This window comes from Bombina bombina, chromosome 6 (genome assembly GCF_027579735.1).
Source record: "Bombina bombina isolate aBomBom1 chromosome 6, aBomBom1.pri, whole genome shotgun sequence".
Classification (NCBI taxonomy): Eukaryota; Metazoa; Chordata; class Amphibia; order Anura; family Bombinatoridae; genus Bombina; species Bombina bombina.
Window position 1 is genome coordinate 180,963,711 of NC_069504.1, and position 23,594 is coordinate 180,987,304.

Here is a 23,594-nt window from a genome sequence, read left to right on the forward strand (position 1 = left end):
ACAGGGTGTAAGATTTGCTCATGCTCGGATTGGGCAGAATGTAACCTAAGATGTCAGCAAACTTATCACCCTGAGGGCAGTGTCTACACTGAGAAATTCTAAGTTGTTTGCTGTTTTACTTTGAATTAAAATATTTGTTTTTACCAGAAGAACACTGCATATCCCTTTAAATTGATGGTAAACTCAATTTTTTTCAGATAAAATATGTTATTCTTTAAAAAGCTTACAGTTTTTCTTGTCCCAATTATCAATCCCCCGATCACCTCCTTATCCTTATTCCTTAATTGTCTGTTCTGACAGGTGTGTGGTACAAGCAATAAGAAAGGCGCCACCCCATGCTGCACCTACTGGTGAGGAGCGTTTGGAGTGGATGGTCCAGCCCATAAGGAGGCTGCCGCCAACCCTTCCTGCCCTCCATAGCTTGTTCATGAGCTTTGCTGTATGCGCAGGATATTTGCTTGGCAGACAGAAAAGGGAGCACATGTCTACTGTACGCAGCTGCACTATGGGTAGCCATGAGATTGGCCATCCCGAACGCGACAAAAAAAACCGGACAGATAACAGATTGTTAAATATGTAAAGACATTTGCCGTATTTATTGTCTCTTTAATTATGAACAGCAAAAAAAAAATCTTTGCAATTTTCAAACTTAATTTGAAGAGAGAATGTAAATATTATGATAATTATTCATTTGAAAATGACTCTACAAACCTACTTTTGGCACATGTGGATTAAACTCTACTGCTCTGTGAATTGCTTCCACAGCATTCATTTCTGCTGTACTGAGCCCTCGCCGTGATGCGGCTTCTGGGGAGAATCTGTAAAACGTGAACACAAAAACACAAATTAATGGAAAGGTGCTAAAAATAATAATAAAATAGCATACTTGCAAAAAACAATATTAACAACTTAAAGGGTCAGTGTACGGTAAAATTGGTTTCACCTTAATATGTTTCCAATGACTTTAGGTTTATTTTGTATATAAAATAGCTGGTTTTGTTTTTTGACACCACATCACATTATAATGGGCTAAACTTGCAGGGAAATTGGATCGCCTCATTTTATCACTTTCTATACACATAAATGCTTCCTTATAACAATCTGTTTCTGAATACCAAAGCCCAGTACTTATAGAGAACAATTTAAAATTAACATTTTATTACTTATCTTTCCCATCCCTACTGGGTGTATGCTTTATTCTGCTGGTTATGCTTGCATAGCTTACTTAATAGCAAATACTTAAGTATTTACATTATTAATATAGGTGGGGCATTCACCGACAAAAGTAGCTATTTCAAATGCTCAAATAAAGGTAAAGGCTATATTTGAAAACAATTTAATACAGTCTAGCAAATAAAATGGATAATTAGGAACAAAGTAAAATTTTACAGTACACTATTCCTCTCTCAGTTATGTATGTTACTAGAGCAGGGCTCACAAACAGGGCAGACTGATTTTATAGATATTTCAAATACAGCACAGGTAAAATAATCAGCTGATCAGTTGCTATGGTTACCAACATATTCTTATTTTAGGTAATCTTGAAAATCAGCCTTGTCAGTGAGTCCTGAGAACTGAAATGGAAGATCTCCGTATTGGAAAACAGCAAATGATTTATATTGTACTAAGTTATAAAAACATTTGTAATGAATTACTGCAGCCTAACATAATCTAGAAGTTAGACTTAACGCCTGGCACAGTAGGAGGAGTGTGCTCTGTGCTGTACCAGTGGGTAACAAATGCCCAAGGCTGGTGCAAATCATCGGCCCCGTGTATGGGATTAAAAGAAAAACCAGACCATGCAATTTCTTTCTCACCTCACACCTCACGGCTAACTCCAAAGCTGTACTTGGCAGGCAGCCAACACAGGGAAAGCTGTGAGACCCATTGCACTGCCCTCCCAAGCTGGAGTCGCTGTGTAGGGAGGAAAGATGTTGCAGTAGGTACTGGCGATCTATAGAACAAAAAGAATGAGAAGATAATTACTTGTACTTTCTAGAGAGCACACTAAGCATCCTGCTGTCTCACCCCTGACAATAAACTAGCTAACTGGCGCTGTCTCACCCCTGACAATAAACTAGCTAACTAGAGTTGTCTCACCACTGGCATAAACTAGCTAACTGGCGCTGTCTCACCCCTGACAATAAACTAGCTAACTAGAGCTGTCTCACCCCTGGCATAAACTAGCTAACTAGAGCTGTCTCACCCCTGGCATAAACTAGCTAACTGGCGCTGTCTCACCCCTGGCATAAACTAGCTAACTAAAGCTGTCTCACCCCTGACATAAACTAGCTAACTGGCGCTGTCTCACCCCTGGCATAAACTAGCTAACTGGCACTGTCTCACCCCTGGCATAAACTAGCTAACTGGCTCTCTCTCACCCCTGGAATAAACTAGCTAACTGGTGCTGTCTCACCCCTGGCATAAACTAGCTAACTGGCACTGTCTCACCCCTGGCATAAACTAGCTAACTGGCTCTCTCTCACCCCTGGCATAAACTAGCTAACTGGCGCTGTCTCACCCCTGGCATAAACTAGCTAACTGGAGCTGTCTCACCCCTGGCAAAAAACTAGCTAACTGGCGCTGTCTCACCCCTGGCATAAACTAGCTAAGTGGTGCTGTCTCACCCCTGGGATAAACTAGCTAACTAGAGCTGTCTCACCCCTGGCATAAACTAGCTAACTGGCGCTGTCTCACCCCTGACAATAAACTAGCTAACTGGCACTGTCTCACCCCTGACATAAACTAGCTAACTGGCACTGTCTCACCCCTGACAATAAACTAGCTAACTGGCGCTGTCTCACCCCTGGGATAAACTAGCTAACTGGCACTGTCTCACCCCTGGCATAAACTAGCTAACTAGAGCTGTCTCACCCCTGGCATAAACTAGCTAACTGGCGCTGTCTCACCCCTGGCATAAACTAGCTAACTAGAGCTGTCTCACCCCTGGCATAAACTAGCTAACTAGAGCTGTCTCACCCCTGGCATAAACTAGCTAACTAGAGCTGTCTCACCCCTGGCATAAACTAGCTAACTGGCGCTGTCTCACCCCTGGCATAAACTAGCTAACTAGAGCTGTCTCACCCCTGACATAAACTAGCTAACTGGAGCTGTCTCACCCCTGACAATAAACTAGCTAACTAGAGCTGTCTCACCCCTGACATAAACTAGCTAACTGGCGCTGTCTCACCCCTGGTATAAACTAGCTAACTAGAGCTGTCTCACCCCTGGCATAAACTAGCTAACTGGCACTGTCTCACCCCTGGCATAAACTAGCTAACTAGAGCTGTCTCACCCCTGACATAAACTAGCTAACTGGCACTGTCTCACCCCTGACAATAAACTAGCTAACTAGAGCTGTCTCACCCCTGACAATAAACTAGCTAACTGGCGCTGTCTCATCCCTGGCATAAACTAGCTAACTGGCACTGTCTCACCCCTGACATAAACTAGCTAACTGGCACTGTCTCACCCCTGACAATAAACTAGCTAACTAGAGCTGTCTCACCCCTGGCATAAACTAGCTAACTGGCGCTGTCTCACCCCTGACATAAACTAGCTAACTGGTGCTGTCTCATCCCTGGCATAAACTAGCTAACTGGCACTGTCTCACCCCTGACATAAACTAGCTAACTGGCACTGTCTCACCCCTGACAATAAACTAGCTAACTGGCGCTGTCTCACCCCTGGCATAAACTAGCTAACTGGCACTGTCTCACCCCTGGCATAAACTAGCTAACTAGAGCTGTCTCACCCCTGGCATAAACTAGCTAACTGGCACTGTCTCACCCCTGACATAAACTAGCTAACTGGCACTGTCTCACCCCTGACATAAACTAGCTAACTGGTGCTGTCTCATCCCTGGCATAAACTAGCTAACTGGCACTGTCTCACCCCTGGCATAAACTAGCTAACTGGCACTGTCTCACCCCTGGCATAAACTAGCTAACTAGAGCTGTCTCACCCCTGGCATAAACTAGCTAACTGGCACTGTCTCACCCCTGGCATAAACTAGCTAACTGGCACTGTCTCACCCCTGACATAAACTAGCTAACTGGCACTGTCTCACCCCTGACATAAACTAGCTAACTGGCACTGTCTCACCCCTGACATAAACTAGCTAACTGGCGCTGTCTCACCCCTGGCATAAACTAGCTAACTGGTGCTGTCTCACCCCTGGGTAAAAACTAGCTAACTGGCGCTGTCTCACCCCTGGAATAAACTAGCTAACTGGCGCTGTCTCACCCCTGACAATAAACTAGCTAACTGGCACTGTCTCACCCCTGACAATAAACTAGCTAACTAGAGCTGTCTCACCCCTGGCATAAACTAGCTAACTGGCACTGTCTCACCCCTGGCATAAACTAGCTAACTGGCACTGTCTCACCCCTGACAATAAACTAGCTAACTGGCGCTGTCTCACCCCTGGGATAAACTAGCTAACTGGCGCTGTCTCACCCCTGGCATAAACTAGCTAACTGGTGCTGTCTCACCCCTGGGTAAAAACTAGCTAACTGGCGCTGTCTCACCCCTGGAATAAACTAGCTAACTGGCGCTGTCTCACCCCTGGAATAAACTAGCTAACTGGCGCTGTCTCACCCCTGGAATAAACTAGCTAACTGGCGCTGTCTCACCCCTGGAATAAACTAGCTAACTAGAGCTGTCTCACCCCTGGCATAAACTAGCTAACTGGCACTGTCTCACCCCTGGCATAAACTAGCTAACTGGCACTGTCTCACCCCTGGCATAAACTAGCTAACTGGCACTGTCTCACCCCTGACAATAAACTAGCTAACTGGCACTGTCTCACCCCTGACAATAAACTAGCTAACTGGCACTGTCTCACCCCTGGCATAAACTAGCTAACTGGCACTGTCTCACCCCTGGCATAAACTAGCTAACTGGCACTGTCTCACCCCTGGCATAAACTAGCTAACTAGAGCTGTCTCACCCCTGGCATAAACTAGCTAACTGGCGCTGTCTCACCCCTGGCATAAACTAGCTAACTAGAGCTGTCTCACCCCTGGCATAAACTAGCTAACTGGCACTGTCTCACCCCTGACAATAAACTAGCTAACTGGCACTGTCTCACCCCTGGCATAAACTAGCTAACTGGAGCTGTCTCACCCCTGGCATAAACTAGCTAACTGGCGCTGTCTCACCCCTGGCATAAACTAGCTAACTGGCACTGTCTCAACCCTGGCATAAACTAGCTAACTGGCACTGTCTCACCCCTGGCATAAACTAGCTAACTGGCGCTGTCTCACCCCTGGCATAAACTAGCTAACCGGAGCTGCCTCACCCCTGACATAAACTAGCTAACTGGCACTGTCTCACCCCTGGCATAAACTAGCTAACTGGCACTGTCTCACCCCTGGCATAAACTAGCTAACTGGCACTGTCTCACCCCTGGCATAAACTAGCTAACTAGAGCTGTCTCACCCCTGGCATAAACTAGCTAACTGGCGCTGCCTCACCCCTGACATAAACTAGCTAACTGGCACTGTCTCACCCCTGGCATAAACTAGCTAACTGGCACTGTCTCACCCCTGGCATAAACTAGCTAACTGGCGCTGCCTCACCCCTGACATAAACTAGCTAACTGGCACTGTCTCACCCCTGGCATAAACTAGCTAACTGGCACTGTCTCACCCCTGGCATAAACTAGCTAACTGGCACTGTCTCACCCCTGGCATTAACTAGCTAACTGGCACTGTCTCACCCCTGGCATAAACTAGCTAACTAGAGCTGTCTCACCCCTGGCATAAACTAGCTAACTGGCACTGTCTCACCCCTGACATAAACTAGCTAACTGGCGCTGTCTCACCCCTGGCATAAACTAGCTAACTGGCGCTGCCTCACCCCTGACATAAACTAGCTAACTGGCGCTGTCTCACCCCTGACATAAACTAGCTAACTGGCGCTGTCTCACCCCTGGCATAAACTAGCTAACTTGCGCTGTCTCACCCCTGACAATAAACTAGCTAACTGGCACTGTCTCACCCCTGACAATAAACTAGCTAACTGGCACTGTCTCACCCCTGACAATAAACTAGCTAACTGGCACTGTCTCACCCCTGACAATAAACTAGCTAACTGGCACTGTCTCACCCCTGACAATAAACTAGCTAACTGGCACTGTCTCACCCCTGGCATAAACTAGCTAACTGGCACTGTCTCACCCCTGGCATAAACTAGCTAACTGGCGCTGTCTCACCCCTGGCATAAACTAGCTAACTGGCGCTGTCTCACCCCTGACATAAACTAGCTAACTAGAGCTGTCTCACCCCTGGCATAAACTAGCTAACTGGCACTGTCTCACCCCTGGCATAAACTAGCTAACTGGCACTGTCTCACCCCTGACATAAACTAGCTAACTAGAGCTGTCTCACCCCTGACATAAACTAGCTAACTGGCACTGTCTCACCCCTGGCATAAACTAGCTAACTAGAGCTGTCTCACCCCTGGCATAAACTAGCTAACTGGCACTGTCTCACCCCTGACAATAAACTAGCTAACTGGCACTGTCTCACCCCTGACAATAAACTAGCTAACTGGCACTGTCTCACCCCTGACAATAAACTAGCTAACTGGCACTGTCTCACCCCTGACAATAAACTAGCTAACTGGCACTGTCTCACCCCTGGCAATAAACTAGCTAACTGGCACTGTCTCACCCCTGGCAATAAACTAGCTAACTGGCACTGTCTCACCCCTGACAATAAACTAGCTAACTGGCACTGTCTCACCCCTGGCATAAACTAGCTAACTAGAGCTGTCTCACCCCTGACATAAACTAGCTAACTGGCACTGTCTCACCCCTGGCATAAACTAGCTAACTGGCACTGTCTCACCCCTGGCATAAACTAGCTAACTAGAGCTGTCTCACCCCTGGCATAAACTAGCTAACTGGCGCTGCCTCACCCCTGACATAAACTAGCTAACTGGCACTGTCTCACCCCTGGCATAAACTAGCTAACTGGCACTGTCTCACCCCTGGCATAAACTAGCTAACTGGCGCTGCCTCACCCCTGACATAAACTAGCTAACTGGCACTGTCTCACCCCTGGCATAAACTAGCTAACTGGCACTGTCTCACCCCTGGCATAAACTAGCTAACTGGCACTGTCTCACCCCTGGCATTAACTAGCTAACTGGCACTGTCTCACCCCTGGCATAAACTAGCTAACTAGAGCTGTCTCACCCCTGGCATAAACTAGCTAACTGGCACTGTCTCACCCCTGACATAAACTAGCTAACTGGCGCTGTCTCACCCCTGGCATAAACTAGCTAACTGGCGCTGCCTCACCCCTGACATAAACTAGCTAACTGGCGCTGTCTCACCCCTGACATAAACTAGCTAACTGGCGCTGTCTCACCCCTGGCATAAACTAGCTAACTGGCGCTGTCTCACCCCTGACAATAAACTAGCTAACTGGCACTGTCTCACCCCTGACAATAAACTAGCTAACTGGCACTGTCTCACTCCTGACAATAAACTAGCTAACTGGCACTGTCTCACCCCTGACAATAAACTAGCTAACTGGCACTGTCTCACCCCTGACAATAAACTAGCTAACTGGCACTGTCTCACCCCTGGCATAAACTAGCTAACTGGCACTGTCTCACCCCTGGCATAAACTAGCTAACTGGCGCTATCTCACCCCTGGCATAAACTAGCTAACTAGAGCTGTCTCACCCCTGACATAAACTAGCTAACTAGAGCTGTCTCACCCCTGGCATAAACTAGCTAACTGGCACTGTCTCACCCCTGGCATAAACTAGCTAACTGGCACTGTCTCACCCCTGACATAAACTAGCTAACTGGCACTGTCTCACCCCTGGCATAAACTAGCTAACTAGAGCTGTCTCACCCCTGGCATAAACTAGCTAACTGGCACTGTCTCACCCCTGACAATAAACTAGCTAACTGGCACTGTCTCACCCCTGACAATAAACTAGCTAACTGGCACTGTCTCACCCCTGACAATAAACTAGCTAACTGGCACTGTCTCACCCCTGGCAATAAACTAGCTAACTGGCACTGTCTCACCCCTGGCAATAAACTAGCTAACTGGCACTGTCTCACCCCTGACAATAAACTAGCTAACTGGCACTGTCTCACCCCTGACAATAAACTAGCTAACTGGCACTGTCTCACCCCTGGCATAAACTAGCTAACTAGAGCTGTCTCACCCCTGACATAAACTAGCTAACTGGCACTGTCTCACCCCTGACAATAAACTAGCTAACTGGCACTGTCTCACCCCTGGCATAAACTTGCTAACTGGCACTGTCTCACCCCTGGCATAAACTAGCTAACTAGAGCTGTCTCACCCCTGGCATAAACTAGCTAACTAGAGCTGTCTCACCCCTGGCATAAACTAGCTAACTAGAGCTGTCTCACCCCTGGCATAAACTAGCTAACTGGCACTGTCTCACCCCTGACATAAACTAGCTAACTAGAGCTGTCTCACCCCTGGGATAAACTAGCTAACTGGAGCTGTCTCACCCCTGGCATAAACTAGCTAACTGGCGCTGTCTCACCCCTTGCATAAACTAGCTAACTGGAGCTGTCTCACCCCTGGCATAAACTAGCTAACTGGCGCTGTCTCACCCCTGGCATAAACTAGCTAACTGGCGCTGCCTCACCCCTGGCATAAACTAGCTAACTGGCGCTGTCTCACCCCTGGCATAAACTAGCTAACTGGCGCTGCCTCACCCCTGGCATAAACTAGCTAACTGGCTCTCTCTCACCCCTGGCATAAACTAGCTAACTAGAGCTGTCTCACCCCTGGGTAAAAACTAGCTAACTGGAGCTGTCTCACCCCTGGCATAAACTAGCTAACTAGAGCTGTCTCACCCCTGGGTAAAAACTAGCTAACTGGCGCGGTCTCACCCCTGGTATAAACTAGCTAACTGGTGCTGTCTCACCCCTGGGTAAAAACTAGCTAACTGGCGCTGTCTCACCCCTGGCATAAACTAGCTTACTGGCGCTGTCTCACCCCTGGCATAAACTAGCTAACTGGCGCTGTCTCACCCCTTGCATAAACTAGCTAACTGGCGCTGTCTCACCCCTGGCATAAACTAGCTAACTAGAGCTGCCTCACCCCTGGCATAAACTAGCTAACTGGCGCTGTCTCACCCCTTGCATAAACTAGCTAACTGGCGCCGTCTCACCCCTGGCATAAACTAGCTAACTGGCGCTGTCTCACCCCTTGCATAAACTAGCTAACTGGCACTGTCTCACCCCTGGCATAAACTAGCTAACTGGCACTGTCTCACCCCTGGCATAAACTAGCTAAGTGGTGCTGTCTCACCCCTGGCATAAACTAGCTAACTGGAGCTGTCTCACCCCTGGCATAAACTAGCTAAGTGGTGCTGTCTCACCCCTGGCATAAACTAGCTAACTGGCGCTGCCTCGTCCCTGGAATAAACTAGATAACTGGCGCTGCCTCGTCCCTGGAATAAACTAGATAACTGGCGCTGCCTCGTCCCTGGAATAAACTAGCTAACTGGCGCTGTCTCACCCCTGGAATAAACTAGCTAACTGGAGCTGTCTCACCCCTGGCATAAACTAGCTAACTGGAGCTGTCTCACCCCTTGCATAAACTAGCTAACTGGAGCTGTCTCACCCCTCGCATAAACTAGCTAACCGGAGCTGTCTCATCCCTGGGATAAACTAGCTAACTGGCGCTGTCTCACCCCTGGCATAAACTAGCTAACTGGTGCTGTCTCACCCCTGGCATAAACTAGCTAACTGGCGCTGTCTCACCCCTGCCAAAAACTAGCTAACTAGAGCTGTCTCACCCCTGGAATAAACTAGCTAACTGGTTCTCTCTCACCCCTGGAATAAACTAGCTAACTGGTTCTCTCTCACCCCTGGAATAAACTAGCTAACTGGTGCTGTCTCACCCCTGGGATAAACTAGCTAACTGGCGCGGTCTCACCCCTGGCATAAACTAGCTAACTGGCGCTGTCTCACCCCTGGGATAAACTAGCTAACTGGCGCGGTCTCACCCCTGGCATAAACTAGCTAACTGGCGCTGTCTCACCCCTGGTATAAACTAGCTAACTGGAGCTGTCTCACCCCTGGCATAAACTAGCTAACTGGCGCTGTCTCACCCCTGGCATAAACTAGCTAACTGGCACTGTCTCACCCCTGGCATAAACTAGCTAACTGGCGCTGTCTCATCCCTGGGATAAACTAGCTAACTGGTGCTGTCTCGCCCCTGGCATAAACTAGCTAACTGGCGCGGTCTCACCCCTGGTATAAACTAGCTAACTGGAGCTGTCTAACCCCTGGCATAAACTAGCTAACTGGCGCTGTCTCACCCCTGGGATAAACTAGCTAACTGGCGCTGTCTCACCCCTGGGATAAACTAGCTAACTGGAGCTGTCTTACCCCTGGGATAAACTAGCTAACTGGCGCTGTCTCACCCCTGGGATAAACTAGCTAACTGGCGCTGTCTCACCCCTGGGATAAACTAGCTAACTAGAGCTTTCTTTGATGAACATTGTGGGATAATTGTTTATTTTTGTGGGAACTTCAACTATGATTTAAGGTCTAGGCTACACACAACGTGCTTTATATCATTCTGAGTCTTGTTAAAGGGACCTAAATGGTTCCATCATTTATATGAACAAGCAGCATTTAAACGGGTTGACATTTTTATTGCATAAATAAATAAAAAGTAAAAGAGGTTTAGTATCAGTTGTGCACTTTCTACTAATGTTCTTCAACTTATAGAAACTTCCTACTAATGCTCCATAACTAGCATTAATGGGAAATACTTATCAGCCAATAAGCATTAGCAGGAAGTCATTATCAGCCAATAAGCATTAGCAGGAAGTCACAATTACCCCATAAGCATTAGCAGGATGTACACCATTGTTACAAACTGTATTCATTTTAATATACATTGAACACCTTTTGTATCATGTTTATATGCTGTTCTTTCATACTGGTAGAAAATATTTTTTTAGTACAGTGTCCCTTTAACAAACTGTGCTAAGGCAAGCATTGTGCTTGCTGAAAGCTCATAGTTTCACCTTTATTGCTTTCTTTATATCACTATTTAATGCCTTTTATTACATCAACTAATCCATCCTATTTATTAAGGTCAATCGTCTGAATATATACAGTATATATATATATATATATATATATATATATATATATATGTAACATTAGTGAAAATACAGTACATTGCAATCTTTAGAAAAAGATACAGTTTCTCATTTTTCTTAGGATGATATAAAAACTTACATTAGTAGACAACTTGTAATAAAATGTGATAGTGGTTATGAACTTTAAATGCAATAAAGACTGGATTTTTATTATATTTTCACAAGGTTTTTGCCATTTGTAAGAGACTGCTTTATGCACAGGTATTGAGACACTTACTTGTCTGATACTGCCCTTGCTTTGAGAAGTGCAGCTGTGTAGCATATTGTGGCTGACTTTGGTAAGCTTATATCTGTAAAGAACACAAAGCAGTGATCAAACATAGATAATGATATAACAAGACTCCATCTCATTACTTAAAGCAATTCTCAGTGCCATCTATAAGAGATTACTTCTAAACATATGACTTTTTTTTTAAAAAATGGATGTTCCTGTACGTTTTCCTGTGTGAGTCCATATTAGCCAATGAGCTTTATAATCTTGCACTACCTGTTAGTTTCACATAAAACTTAAAGGGACAGTGAAGTCCAAAATAAACTTTCATGATTCAGATAGGGCATGTAATTTTAAACAACTTTCTAATTTACTTTTATCACCAATTTTGCTTTGTTCTCTTGGTATTCTTAGTTGAAAGCTAAACCTAGGTAGGCTCATATGCTAATTTCTTAGACCTTGAAGGCCCCCTCTTATGTGAATGGATTTTGACAGTTTTTCACCACTAGAGAGCGTTAGTTCATGTGTGTCATATGGATAATATTGAGTTCATGCACGTGAAGTTACCTAGGAGTAAGCACTGATTGGCTAAAATGCAAGTCTGACAAAGGAACTGAAATAAGGGGGCAGTTTGCAGAGGCTTAGAAACAAGGTAATAACAGAGGTAAAAAGTGTATTATTATAACTGTGTTGGTTATGCAAAACTGGGGAATGGGTAATAAAGGGATTATCTATCTTTTTAAACAACACAAATTCTGGTGTAGACTGTCCCTTTAAGCAGCTTTTACTTAAAGGGAAATTGCACCCCAAGAGGCCGAATTATGAAAGGTCTTGCGGACCTGATCCGACAGTGCGGATCAGGTCCGCAAGACCTCGCTGAATGCGGAGAGCAATACGCTCTCCGTATTCAGCATTGCACCAGCAGCTCACAGGATCGGCCGCCAGCACGGAGATGTCAATCAACACGATCGTATTCGATCGGGTTGAATTGCGGCGATTCCTGTCCACCTCATCAGAGCATACGGAGCTTGATAAATGGGCCTCCAAATGTTTTCTTTCATGATTCAGATAGAGCACACATTTGTAAACAACTTTCCAATATGATTCTATTATCAATTTTGCTTCATTCTCTTGGTATGATTTCTTGAAGGAGCAGCAATGCACTACTGGGAGCTAGCTGAACTCAACAGTAAGCCAATCACAAGAGAAATATATGTGCAGCCACCAATCAGCAGCTATTTCCCAGCTTCTGAGCCTACCTAGGTGTACTTTTCCACAAAAAGATATCAAGGGAACAAAGCAAATTAGATAAAAAAAAAAAGTATATTGGAAAGTTGTTTAAAACTATCAAAAACATAATTTATGATTACCTGATAAAAAAAATGTTCCTTTCTTGATTATAAGAGTCCAGGAAACGTCACATGTGGCATATATTTTCTGTCCCCCAAAAGGAGGCAAATTCTTGCATTCCAGAGATTTGCTCTTTCCCATCTCCCCACACTTCCCCTACCACTATCAGTTATACATATGACAATGCAAAGAAGGAAAGTCAAAAGATAGGAAAGGACCAAAGTGCGGCAAAAAAAGTACAAAACAGGACCTGCCGCCAACTGAAGTTAAGAATTCAGGTGGTTGTGGACTTGGACTTGTCACAGTAGCATAAATTAAGTTTTCTTTCACATGATGGTGAGAGCCCACGAATATTCATATATGGGATCCAATACCCAAATAATGAAGTCCACAAGATGCCTAGAAAATGATATAATATGATAATTATATAATTAATAAAACATATGCAAAGATTACAAGGTAGCAGGCTTACAAATCTGAGAAGAATCATTACAAAGGGCCCAAGATGCAGCCAGTACTCTATTTGAGTGAGTAGTAATACACTCAGGAGGTGACTTACCTGCCACCATATAAACACTTCTGATTAAAAACTTAAGACAGAAGTAGTGGCCATAACCTTGTGAACCTTGCAGGGTCCAGAAAAGTGGACAAAAAGGGCAGAAAAGGGCAGAAAAGAAAAAAACGTAAGAGAGGTTTAAAGGACAGAGCGGAAGATTCAGAAACCTGGAGAGCATAAGAAAAGGCTAGAATGAAGAGAACCTTACAAGTCAAAAGTTAAAGATCTAGATCATGCATAGGTTCAAAAGGAGGAGCTTGAAGAACCCTCAAGACCAAATTGATCTCCAAGGCAGAACGGCTGGCCAAATAACAGGTTTGACACAGATCAAAGCCTGAACATAGATCTGTATATCAGAGAAATTTGGCAATCTTTCAATGAAGCAAAACAATGAAGAAATCGTGCTAGTCAGAGTACTGGCAGATAAACTCTTCTCCAAATGCCACGATTCTAGAAATTTGAATGGCTTTCTAAAGAATATCCCAAGCAGCACAACCCACAATCTGCCAGACACATTTTTCATACCTTGTGCTAAGTCTGGTTGCAGGCTTCCTCACTTGAATCAAGGTTTCAACTACATTGTCAGATAAGCCAACATCATGTGTTCAATCACCAGCCCATCAAAGGTTTAAAAACTGTGGCTAGCAACAAAAGAGAGGAAACGTACATTAGCTTGAACAACCGTGGCACCAGTAAGGTATCCACAATAAATGCCAGAGGGTCCTGGGACCTGGATCAATAGCAGAGAAACTTGTGGCTCAAATGGAAGGTCATATGGACTATCTCTGGTCTCTCCACCACCCCAGCACTTCACAATCTGGTTGAAAACCTTCTATTGTAAAACCATTCTCATATAGCTCTAAAGATACACAGAAAAAAAGGAATCTTTATCAGAAAAGTCTGGAAGGAAAACACAGGGATCCAAAATGGAGCTTGCCCACACCTACCAAAAAGCTGCAACCTGCCCCCAACAGGAATTGAATCCTGACAGGAGGAAGCTCCTTCATGTTAACTTGAAAGCATGAGTGGACTTCATGGCATATTTAGCCTTAGACCAGGATGAGCTGGGCCTCCACAAAATCTTGGTGGTTCCTACAGCCTACATGGAAGAATAGGAAGAGGCCTTCTGAGTTCTGGAATGCTGAAAGAAACAAAAATATTCTGCAGTTCGGCCCTTGCCCATGGCTTTTTTTCCTGCAACAAAAAGGCACACTTACCACCTATAACTGTGGATATGATAGCATCTAAGCTAGGATCAAAAAGGGTCTTACTCTAAAGGGTCTGTGTCAGAAGTCTTCTCTTAGAGACAGTATCTGCAGACTTTAGCCATAAGCCATGTCCAGCTAAAACAGCCATTGCAGCACTTTAGCATTAATGTTATATATTTTAACTGTCTCATCACAAATGATACTGTTAGGAATCTTAAAGGGAAATTATACACTTGTTTTTTCTTTTTTTTAAATGGATAGTTTTGCTTATTTTTAAATAACATTGCTCTGATTTGCAGGCTCCTAAACAAGCTCCAAAGTTTTAGGAGAATACCGACGTATACCTACTCCAGCTTGCTTCTGTTTGTGTAAAGGGTCTTCTCATATGCAAAGGAAGGGGGAGGGGGGGGATCTGATATTTCTCACTTGCAGTGGGTGTTCCAGTAACCTTTTAAACAGAGCTTAACTGGAAGCTTCTAAGTAAGTTTTTAAACGCTTTTATACTGGATTTTTATATCAGTATCTGTGCATATTATTCTTTATAGTAGTGTCTATTACATGCAGTTATATGAAAATTGGTGTATACTGTCCCTTTAACCCTTTGGCTGCTAAGCCATTTCCCACCTGCGTGCTAAGCTGGATTTGAGCTTTTTTTTTATTTTTTTTACTTTTTTTAAATATATATATATTTTTTTTACTTTTTTTCCCCAGATCCCAAAGACTTATACTGTAGCTGCTTAGATGCCTGAGATACAGGATTCTAAGAAGCATGCCCTCATTTCCCTATATTGTCCATTGTTAATTTTAAATAAAGTTGCACAGTGACGTCATCACGTCATTGGGCGTGACGTCACTGCGCGAATTGTGAAGCCCCAACGATGCCTCTCACTATTCAGGCTAGATCGCCTGGGTGGGAGTAGGTGGGAGCCCCCAGATTGCTCTCAAGGCTCTGAGCCGTCGTCAGTACCTGACTGGGACAATTTGCGACGGTTCAGAGCTGTCGTTAGCACTCAAGGGGTTAAGCAGCTTAACTAAATAATTTATTTCTTACAAGAATCATGCTCTTATTGCCACCTCTAGAGAGATTATTTATCCAGGCTCACTTGGCCGCCATCACGCAGGCCACACTAACAGCAGAACGGAAAAAAAAGTTGAATGGAGCGTCAATGTAAACATTCAAGCTTCTTGTCTTTTGGGCCTTTAAGGGAGGTGCTGCCCTCTAATATCATTGTATTTTCCTTAGTAGGAGTATTCAGCTCATCTACCGCCAAAGTACTTCACATAAGAGAGAATGAAAGTTCTCTAACCTGAAATTAAAGAAAACATCTTCCCTCACTAAGCCCCGGGTCCTGTGACTCAGAAAGCGAATCCTCAGCAGAACAGTCTAAATAAAGCTTACCCCATCTATGATTAGGAGAGCTGGACAAGTCACTATATATTGGTGGCACAGGGGAAAGTTGCTTGTGAGGACAGGTAGCCTCAACTTCAGGGATACGCATGTGCTTAGCAGCAGGAGGCATAACTGCCATTCATTTCTTAAATTAAGTGTATAACTCAGTAGGCACCCCTTGAAGGACCAGACTGTGTAGCAAACCCATTTCTAGGATTGGAAATCTGCTCAGCACAGGGATCAAAAAGCTGAGAGTGGGCAAACACAGACACAAGTTTTAAGGGCAAGCATAAGTATGAAGGGCTTATGTGATCCACAGATCTGCCTCTTAACCCCTAGTTGGTGGCTCAGGGACCTGAGATGCACTTGATTGCTCAATACTATAGGAAAGCAGAATAAAAGGTGATAACATTTAGAACATATAACTGAGTGCTAAGTCCCACAGGATGGAGGTAAAATTAATAACCCAGACACAAGCAACTGTCAGCTCTGTAAACTAATCAAATTAGGTGGAAAAGAAAACAAATCAGTCCCAAAAAATACTTAATACAACAGTGACATATCATTTTCTAAAATTCAGTGGAATACGATTACCACCACCACCACCACAGAAGTCATGAAAACTTACAAAATCCTATTAGAGTGAAACAGGAATGCTGGAGCAAAGCTATGTAAAGTAGGGGTGTTTTTGCCTCATTTTGGTCTTTAGGAAATATATCTCACATATGGTCGTTTGTGGACTCTCACCATCATATTAAAAAGAAAAAATATGTTTAACCTGCTTAACTGCTGCCCTTTATATATATATATATATATAAAAGGAAATATTCATGCAAGATATAAAAATAAGGATTGACAGCAGGAGAGTGTGAATGACAGAAAAGTCTATTGCAATCCATCATAATTCCTGAGCAATATGCCTCATATAGCTTTTTCACAGACATTCTAATGTATAAGAAAACACCTTGATAACTGACGTATTAAAAATCTATTGAATTCATCGGTAGACAGATAACTTCTCCTATAACTTGCAATGGTAAACTTGACAAAGGTAGTAAAGCCTGTTTTGACCATCAATTTTGTCTTTTCTTATTTTTGGCTTTGTTAAAGGGACAGTAAACTCAACATTTAATACCGTATAAAATATTTAACAAAAAATGCAATGCACTTTTATCAATTTATTTTGCCCACTTTTCTAATAATTTTCTTAAATTTAGGTTTTTACACTGTCCTACATTATAACACAACAAAATGTTACACAGTAATTGTGTAGTCTGTTAATTTATATCTGGCCACAGCAGAGGCGATAAGATGGAAAAACAAGGGGTACTTCTCTAGTCTGCAAAGCAATGCAAACTTTGCTAATACAATGACAGTTCTAAACATGTTTGCATCTCTTTTACAAATGCTCAATTACTGATGTATACTATGCATATATTAACCCCTTTAGTGTGAATGACAACACAGACAACCACGTCATCATTTTTAAGGCGCTTTTGGGGGGGGGGTAAGAATTCAAATCCCTTACATATTACACATATATACACTTAGAATATACCATCAAAAAGGCCTTTTTATTTCACTTTTTTTTGTTGCAGGTTTCTCACTTCATGATATATACATAAAAAAAAGTGTATAATTTGAATCTGTTGGGTCTCCTGAAAAAAATAATATATATATATATATATATATATATATATATTATTGTTTAAGATTCCTTTTTTAATCTAAACTTATTTCAATTATTTTTTTTGCCTATTTTAGTTTTTTTGCATCAAAAACTTCCAAAGAAGAAAAACAATAAGAATAAAATAAACTAAATTGAATAAAAATATACTTACCATCATACTTAGCTAAAACTGCCTGTACATCAGCATATGCCTGCAATTCCAACAGTGCTTCTAATAAGTTCTCGTGTATATTAAACATACTCAGCAATGGGAACTCTTTCATTAACTAAAAAAAAGAAACAGAGCACAAATTAACTCAGTTTTATTTAATCAAACAATCATAATGTTTTTTTTTTTTTGTTTTTTTTTTAAAGGAACATAAACTAAATTCAACTGTAGTTTAGAACAGGGTTCTTCTAATGTTTTTTTTTTCCCCAAGGCCCAATGCTTAGGGTGTTCAAGCTGTAATAGTATGATTAAAGGTAAATACTTTTTCCATCCCAGGACAGGTAGGAGATTTAATATTAGAGGGTTTTTTTTTACTTGTACCACTAATTATGCTATTTATATGATTAAATGCCCATATGGGTGGAGCTATATTGGAGAGACTACTAGGATGGTCCGCGAGAGGATGAGTGAGCATAGGTCTGATATTCGTAACAAAAAAAAATCAAAAACCCTGTGGCAGAGCATTTTGTTGCTGCTGGTCATAATATCTGCTAACTAAGGTTCCAGATCATTGATCATATTGGTATCCCTAGAAGAGGATGGGATAGAGAACTATATCTAACACAAAAGGAAGTTTTTTTGGATTGACAAATTAGAAACCTGTAGTGCTGTAGGAATAAAGGGACACTCAAGTCAAAATTAAACTTTAATTATTCAGATAGAGCATGCACAATTTTAAACAACTTTCCAATTTACTTCCATTAACAAAATGTGCCCAGTCTTTTTAAATTTAAACTTTTTGAGTCACCAGCTCCTACTGAGCATGTGCAAGAATTCACAGAATAAAACATGTATGCATTTGTGATTGGCTGACGGCTGTCACATGGTACGTGTATGCATTTGTGATTGGCTGATGGCTGTCACATGGTACAGGGGGAGTGGAAATAGACATAACTTTAAAACTTGTCAGAAAAAAATCTACAACTCATTTGAAGTTCAGACTAAGTGCTATTGCATTGTCTTGTTATCTTGCATTTGTTGATTATGCAAATCTACTGTGTTGACTGGTCCATTAAATAAAGAATATGATTTATCTGTATATAGTTATATAATTGGACATGTTAATATAATATGTTGCATTTCTCAAATATTATATGAAATATCATTAGTGTGTAATTTGTATCTTATTTTTAATACAACTAGTAATGTCTATATATAGATAAAAATAATGAGAATTGTGTCCACTAGGGGCTAATGTTGAGTTTCAATATATTGTATGGTGTTCGGGTAGATTTAGAAAAGGGGAGTGGTATTGTACACCTGTCCCTATATAAGAGCGATGTTTTTTCATTGTATGTACTGACATGACTAAGGAGTCGGACTAGAGATCTGAAAACGTCTTTTTTGCACCTTGGTGTCTCAATAAATTTGTGGATTATGAAGAATTGGTGAGTGCTGCTGTCTCATTGGATTTGAAGTAATTATCTTTGCTCAGTGTCTTTTATTACCTGTTTTATATCTGTCCCTAATTTTCTACAGAAATAAGGTTAATACATAAAACATGGCGACACCCCATTATTTTAAAGAAACTAAAGTACTTTTTAGAAAATTAAACCTTTACACTTACACATTCAATATTTAAACAACTAATATAACTGTTAAAAAATAGTCTACATATTACTCTCATTCTAATTTTTGCTTTGAATACATCATTATGTCTAGCGTGTACAGTATGTATTGTTCAATATCTCTTTAAGTTTGTACTTTATAGGAAATGTGGGTTCTTATATGCTGTCAAAATCTATGTTATAAAGATTATTACTGAAATAGTGATAATGTTTATTAGAAGCAATTTTTCTGATACATGTGTACTGCAAATATACTTCTATTCAGAACTGAAATTAATTTCTTTGCATTTCCATTTTAAGTCATATGTCTCTAACAACTAGTATATTCCAAATGTCTGTTCAACAAAATGTGGCTATTCTACTTTATATTTATATAAATACTTTCCTGTAAGTTTTCCCTTTTAATTAAACAATGAGGAAATCAGCATTCTTCAATACAGTTCTTACTAAATAAATGAAATCGGCTTCCTGCTAAATAAAAGTGCTATAAAAAGAAAACATTGTGACACAGACACATTCTATTTATGAATCGAACAATGTCCGGAACAAAACCAGGGTCATTTGATCTAGACTACATCATTAATGTTATAAATCTTTAAATGGATCATTGTAGAACTAATATAAAATACAACAAAAAAAAAAATAAGTTGCATGATTGAATATCTGAATAATTATTACATCACAACAATAAATATGGATACTTTTATTATTAAAAGAGCCATCAACAATCAATTTAAGTGATTACAATTAGCCCTACAATACTTAATGAACAATTTAATGAAAGGAGAAATAATACTAAAACCCTTTCCAATTTTAAAGGGCTATTAAACAGAAATAAATACAGATGCATTTAAAAAAAATTCTGGATAACATAAATTATGCTTACAGGATAATTTTCTTTTCTTCAGATGGAAAGAGTCCACAGCGGCATTCATTACTTTTGGGAAATAAGAACCTGGCCACCAGGAGGAGGCAAAGACACCCCAAAGGTTTAAATATTCCTCCCACTTCCCTCATCCCCCAGTCATTCTGCCGAGGAACAAGGAACAGTAGAAGAAATACCAGGGTGAAAAGGTGCCAGAAGAAAATAACAGACACCCCACAGAAAAAAAACGTGCGGGGAGCTGTGGACTCTTTCCATCTGAAGAAAATTATCAGGTAAGCATAATTTATGTTTTTCTTCATAAATGGAAAGAGTCCACAGCTGCATTCATTACTTTTGGGAAAACAATAACCGTGAGGGTACAATAGGCGGCCCAATCTGAGGGCACCAAGCCTGGAAGAAAAGAAAAAAACACAACCCAACCAACCCGCTTCAACCAAAGCCAGGAAAAAAACTAGAAAGGAAAAGGCCCAGAGGACACTGACCCGCAGATAGTCCAAAGGCCAAACTAGAGACCGCAAAAGCAGACTCACTGAGCCAACACTCCTCCAGGAGAGACCGTCGTCCAGCAGTCGGTCCCCACACAACCCTTACTAGCACCAGTAGTAACAGCCAAGGTCCCCAAAAGGGAGAGGACAAGGAGGAACCACAGGGTTACCCAAAGGGTACAGTAAGATCCCATAAAGGAAAAACCCCTGTAAAAGTAAGCCAAGCCCACAGAGACCCAATGGGTCCTGAGAACAAGGTGAGACGACACCTAGACCAAGCAGAACCTGTGAAACCAGGCATCAGCAAGTAGAGGAAAACATCTCCCAACATCGTGCAACAGCCCGAAAAAAGACAGCTGAAGACAAAGTCCTCAAACCATCAAAACTCAAAATACTGAGCAACAGAAACAATGCGTGTAGCAAAACCAGAAGGCAAACAACTGCATTCGAGGAACACGCTGCCTTCCGCAGGAAGACATGGAACAATACTAAAAGTAAGGAAGGAGCGGCCAAACAAAATATCAGATTGCCAGACCTCCAAGACAGAGGGCACACTCCAGGCAATCCAAGCCGCAGACCTACTCACAGATCTCAAAAAGGGGAGAAGCACAGAACCTCAAAAAAGGCCCACTGGCCCCTCCAAGACCTGAGGATGAGCAACAGAACTCAGATCCTACACCTAGCCGGACCACCTCAAGCGACAGCAGATCTGAAAGCAGGGGAACAAAAGAGACCCCAAAACCAACCCCCAAGAGATCGGAAGAATGGACACAGCCACTCCAACAGAGCTTGGGTGCCAACCCAAAAACTCCTCCTTAGAGACAGTCGAACAGGTTTTAGACCAGATGAGATCTAGTAAAACCACCCAACCAAAGTCTCAACGCGGAGCCAGCAGCTCCCCAGATGGAAAGGAACAACTCATAGAGCAGACCTTTCCCTGAACCAGATAAAACATTGGTTCCAACCTCCCATACACAGGAGAGGCCCCAAAAAAGGAACCATACCTCAGAAAGGAGGACATCTAACCCCCTAAAAAAGAGAGCATCGAAAAGCACCTGCTCATAAGACAGGAAGCCGTAGGCCGAACCGAGAGACTCAAGGCCACGCCACTGACGAACACGGAAAGAACCCCTTAAAAACCCAGCTTGCAAACACACACTCAAGGCGCAATAGCTACAGCTGTACAACTGCAAACCTTCCGCTTGCTAGGCAGCAAAGCCCACCATCAGGTTACATCAGTTGGCTGTCCCAAGGGAACCGTATCGTCCAGCACAAGACAAGCCCCAAAGAGTCCTGGCTCTAAGGAAAACTGGCCAAGTTGTAAAACAGAACAGCCAGAACAAGGGCTAAGCCCAAGTACCCTAGAAACTGAAGCACCCCGAACCAGCCCTAGGATCATAAATGTCCGGAAACAACCCACAGCAGGATCCACCAGTGAAAACGCAGAGAGAACACTCGACAACCGGAAGAACCAGGACAGAAAGGCCCAAGACCCACAAATATTTATAAAAAAACAACATTCCAGGAACTTAAATACCCCGTTTGATATAGAAAACAGACCCACAGGGGAAAATCCAGATTATCCCGGATAATAAGAGCAAGAATCTCTTGCAAGTCCCGACTCAAAGGGAAGAGACCACCCCTTGAAGGAGCCCACTCCAAAGAGCTAAAGCCTCACAAGGCCATATAAAGACTCTATAGTCTAGCAGGCTAAGTGTCTAAGTAGAACACGAAGGCGAGCCAGCCTATAACGAAAGACCCAACACTCAGGAACAGTTACACCCTCAGGGAACTGCACATGCCAGGAGACCTGGGACAATAGGGCACAAGCACAACCGCAAATAAACATCTGGACTTTGTAGACGAGCAATCGCCAAAAGTATGTGAAAGCGAAAACGTGCTACAACCTCCGGGGGGAACAATCCCCCCTCCGAGGAGGTATAAACATAACCTTGGTTACCTGCATGTGTAGTAGTAGGGAGTAGTAAGGAACTTGCCTCTCAGAGGACAGGGCCCCCTGAGGTGGATGGCTCCGCAGTCCCTTGAATCCCCGAGCCCGAGAAACAAGTCATTTTAGAACGGCCTACAGAACATAACTGAGTGACATGAGTCAACGAGGCCAATTCGCATTCTTCACAGGACAAACAATCTGAATCAGAAAGTTGAACAATCTCAACATCGAAATCCTCCATAACTGGATAAGGATACCAAAAGATGGACTATATAGGAAACAATTTAAATGGCACCTGACACCCACAATGGCTGGGGCACTCACCACCTCCTATGAACCAGAAACCAGCGGACTTGATATCTTGATATCAACCTAAGGTCGTGTCACTTCCAAGGCCGTTATGTTCCAAAAACCATGAGCCCAGTTAACATTACACATAAGCGGATTGAATCACATAACAATCATGATAAAAAAAAACCCTGTTCAATAATCCCCCTCAGGAGATATTAACCATTGTTTCCAAGATACGAAAGGAGTCCCACTGAGGCCCTGTATACTTCATGTAAGTTCACAGGAACAAAGAAGTTACAGTACATTAGTAAAGAAGTAAAATTAAATGATCTTACCGGAATCTACGCCGAGGAACAGGAACATGACCCTTCAAGTGTGACGGATAGTAGCATCGCCTCCGCCATGGACTTGAGAGAAGAAAGCAGGCAGCAAAGCAAAGTTCGTCAATGCTGATTGCTTATGGAGTTGTTAATATGAGTTGGGATGGTTTCGCAGAAAGACTCTCCCTGCATCTTCGGACTCTAACTTTCATCCAAGCCCTCACTGAGAGACTGACAGGATTACTTAAAAATCCTGTCCCATGTCGAACAGTACTACACTCCATAAGAGA

The 23,594-nt window shown here is 42.7% G+C and overlaps 1 protein-coding gene across 3 annotated transcripts in view; it reads right to left on the reverse strand.

The window, feature by feature from the left end:
* ST7 (suppression of tumorigenicity 7) overlaps positions 1-23,594 on the reverse strand; it is a 489,358-nt gene that overhangs the window by 50,528 nt on the left and 415,236 nt on the right. For all 3 annotated transcript variants that reach the window (XM_053716687.1, XM_053716686.1, XM_053716688.1), the window contains exons 9-11: positions 17,747-17,861; positions 11,408-11,480; positions 716-818 (exon numbers count right to left, since the gene is read on the reverse strand). In XM_053716687.1, coding sequence (XP_053572662.1) covers positions 716-818; positions 11,408-11,480; positions 17,747-17,861 — 291 coding nt within the window. The remainder of the gene's footprint in view (positions 1-715; positions 819-11,407; positions 11,481-17,746; positions 17,862-23,594) is intronic.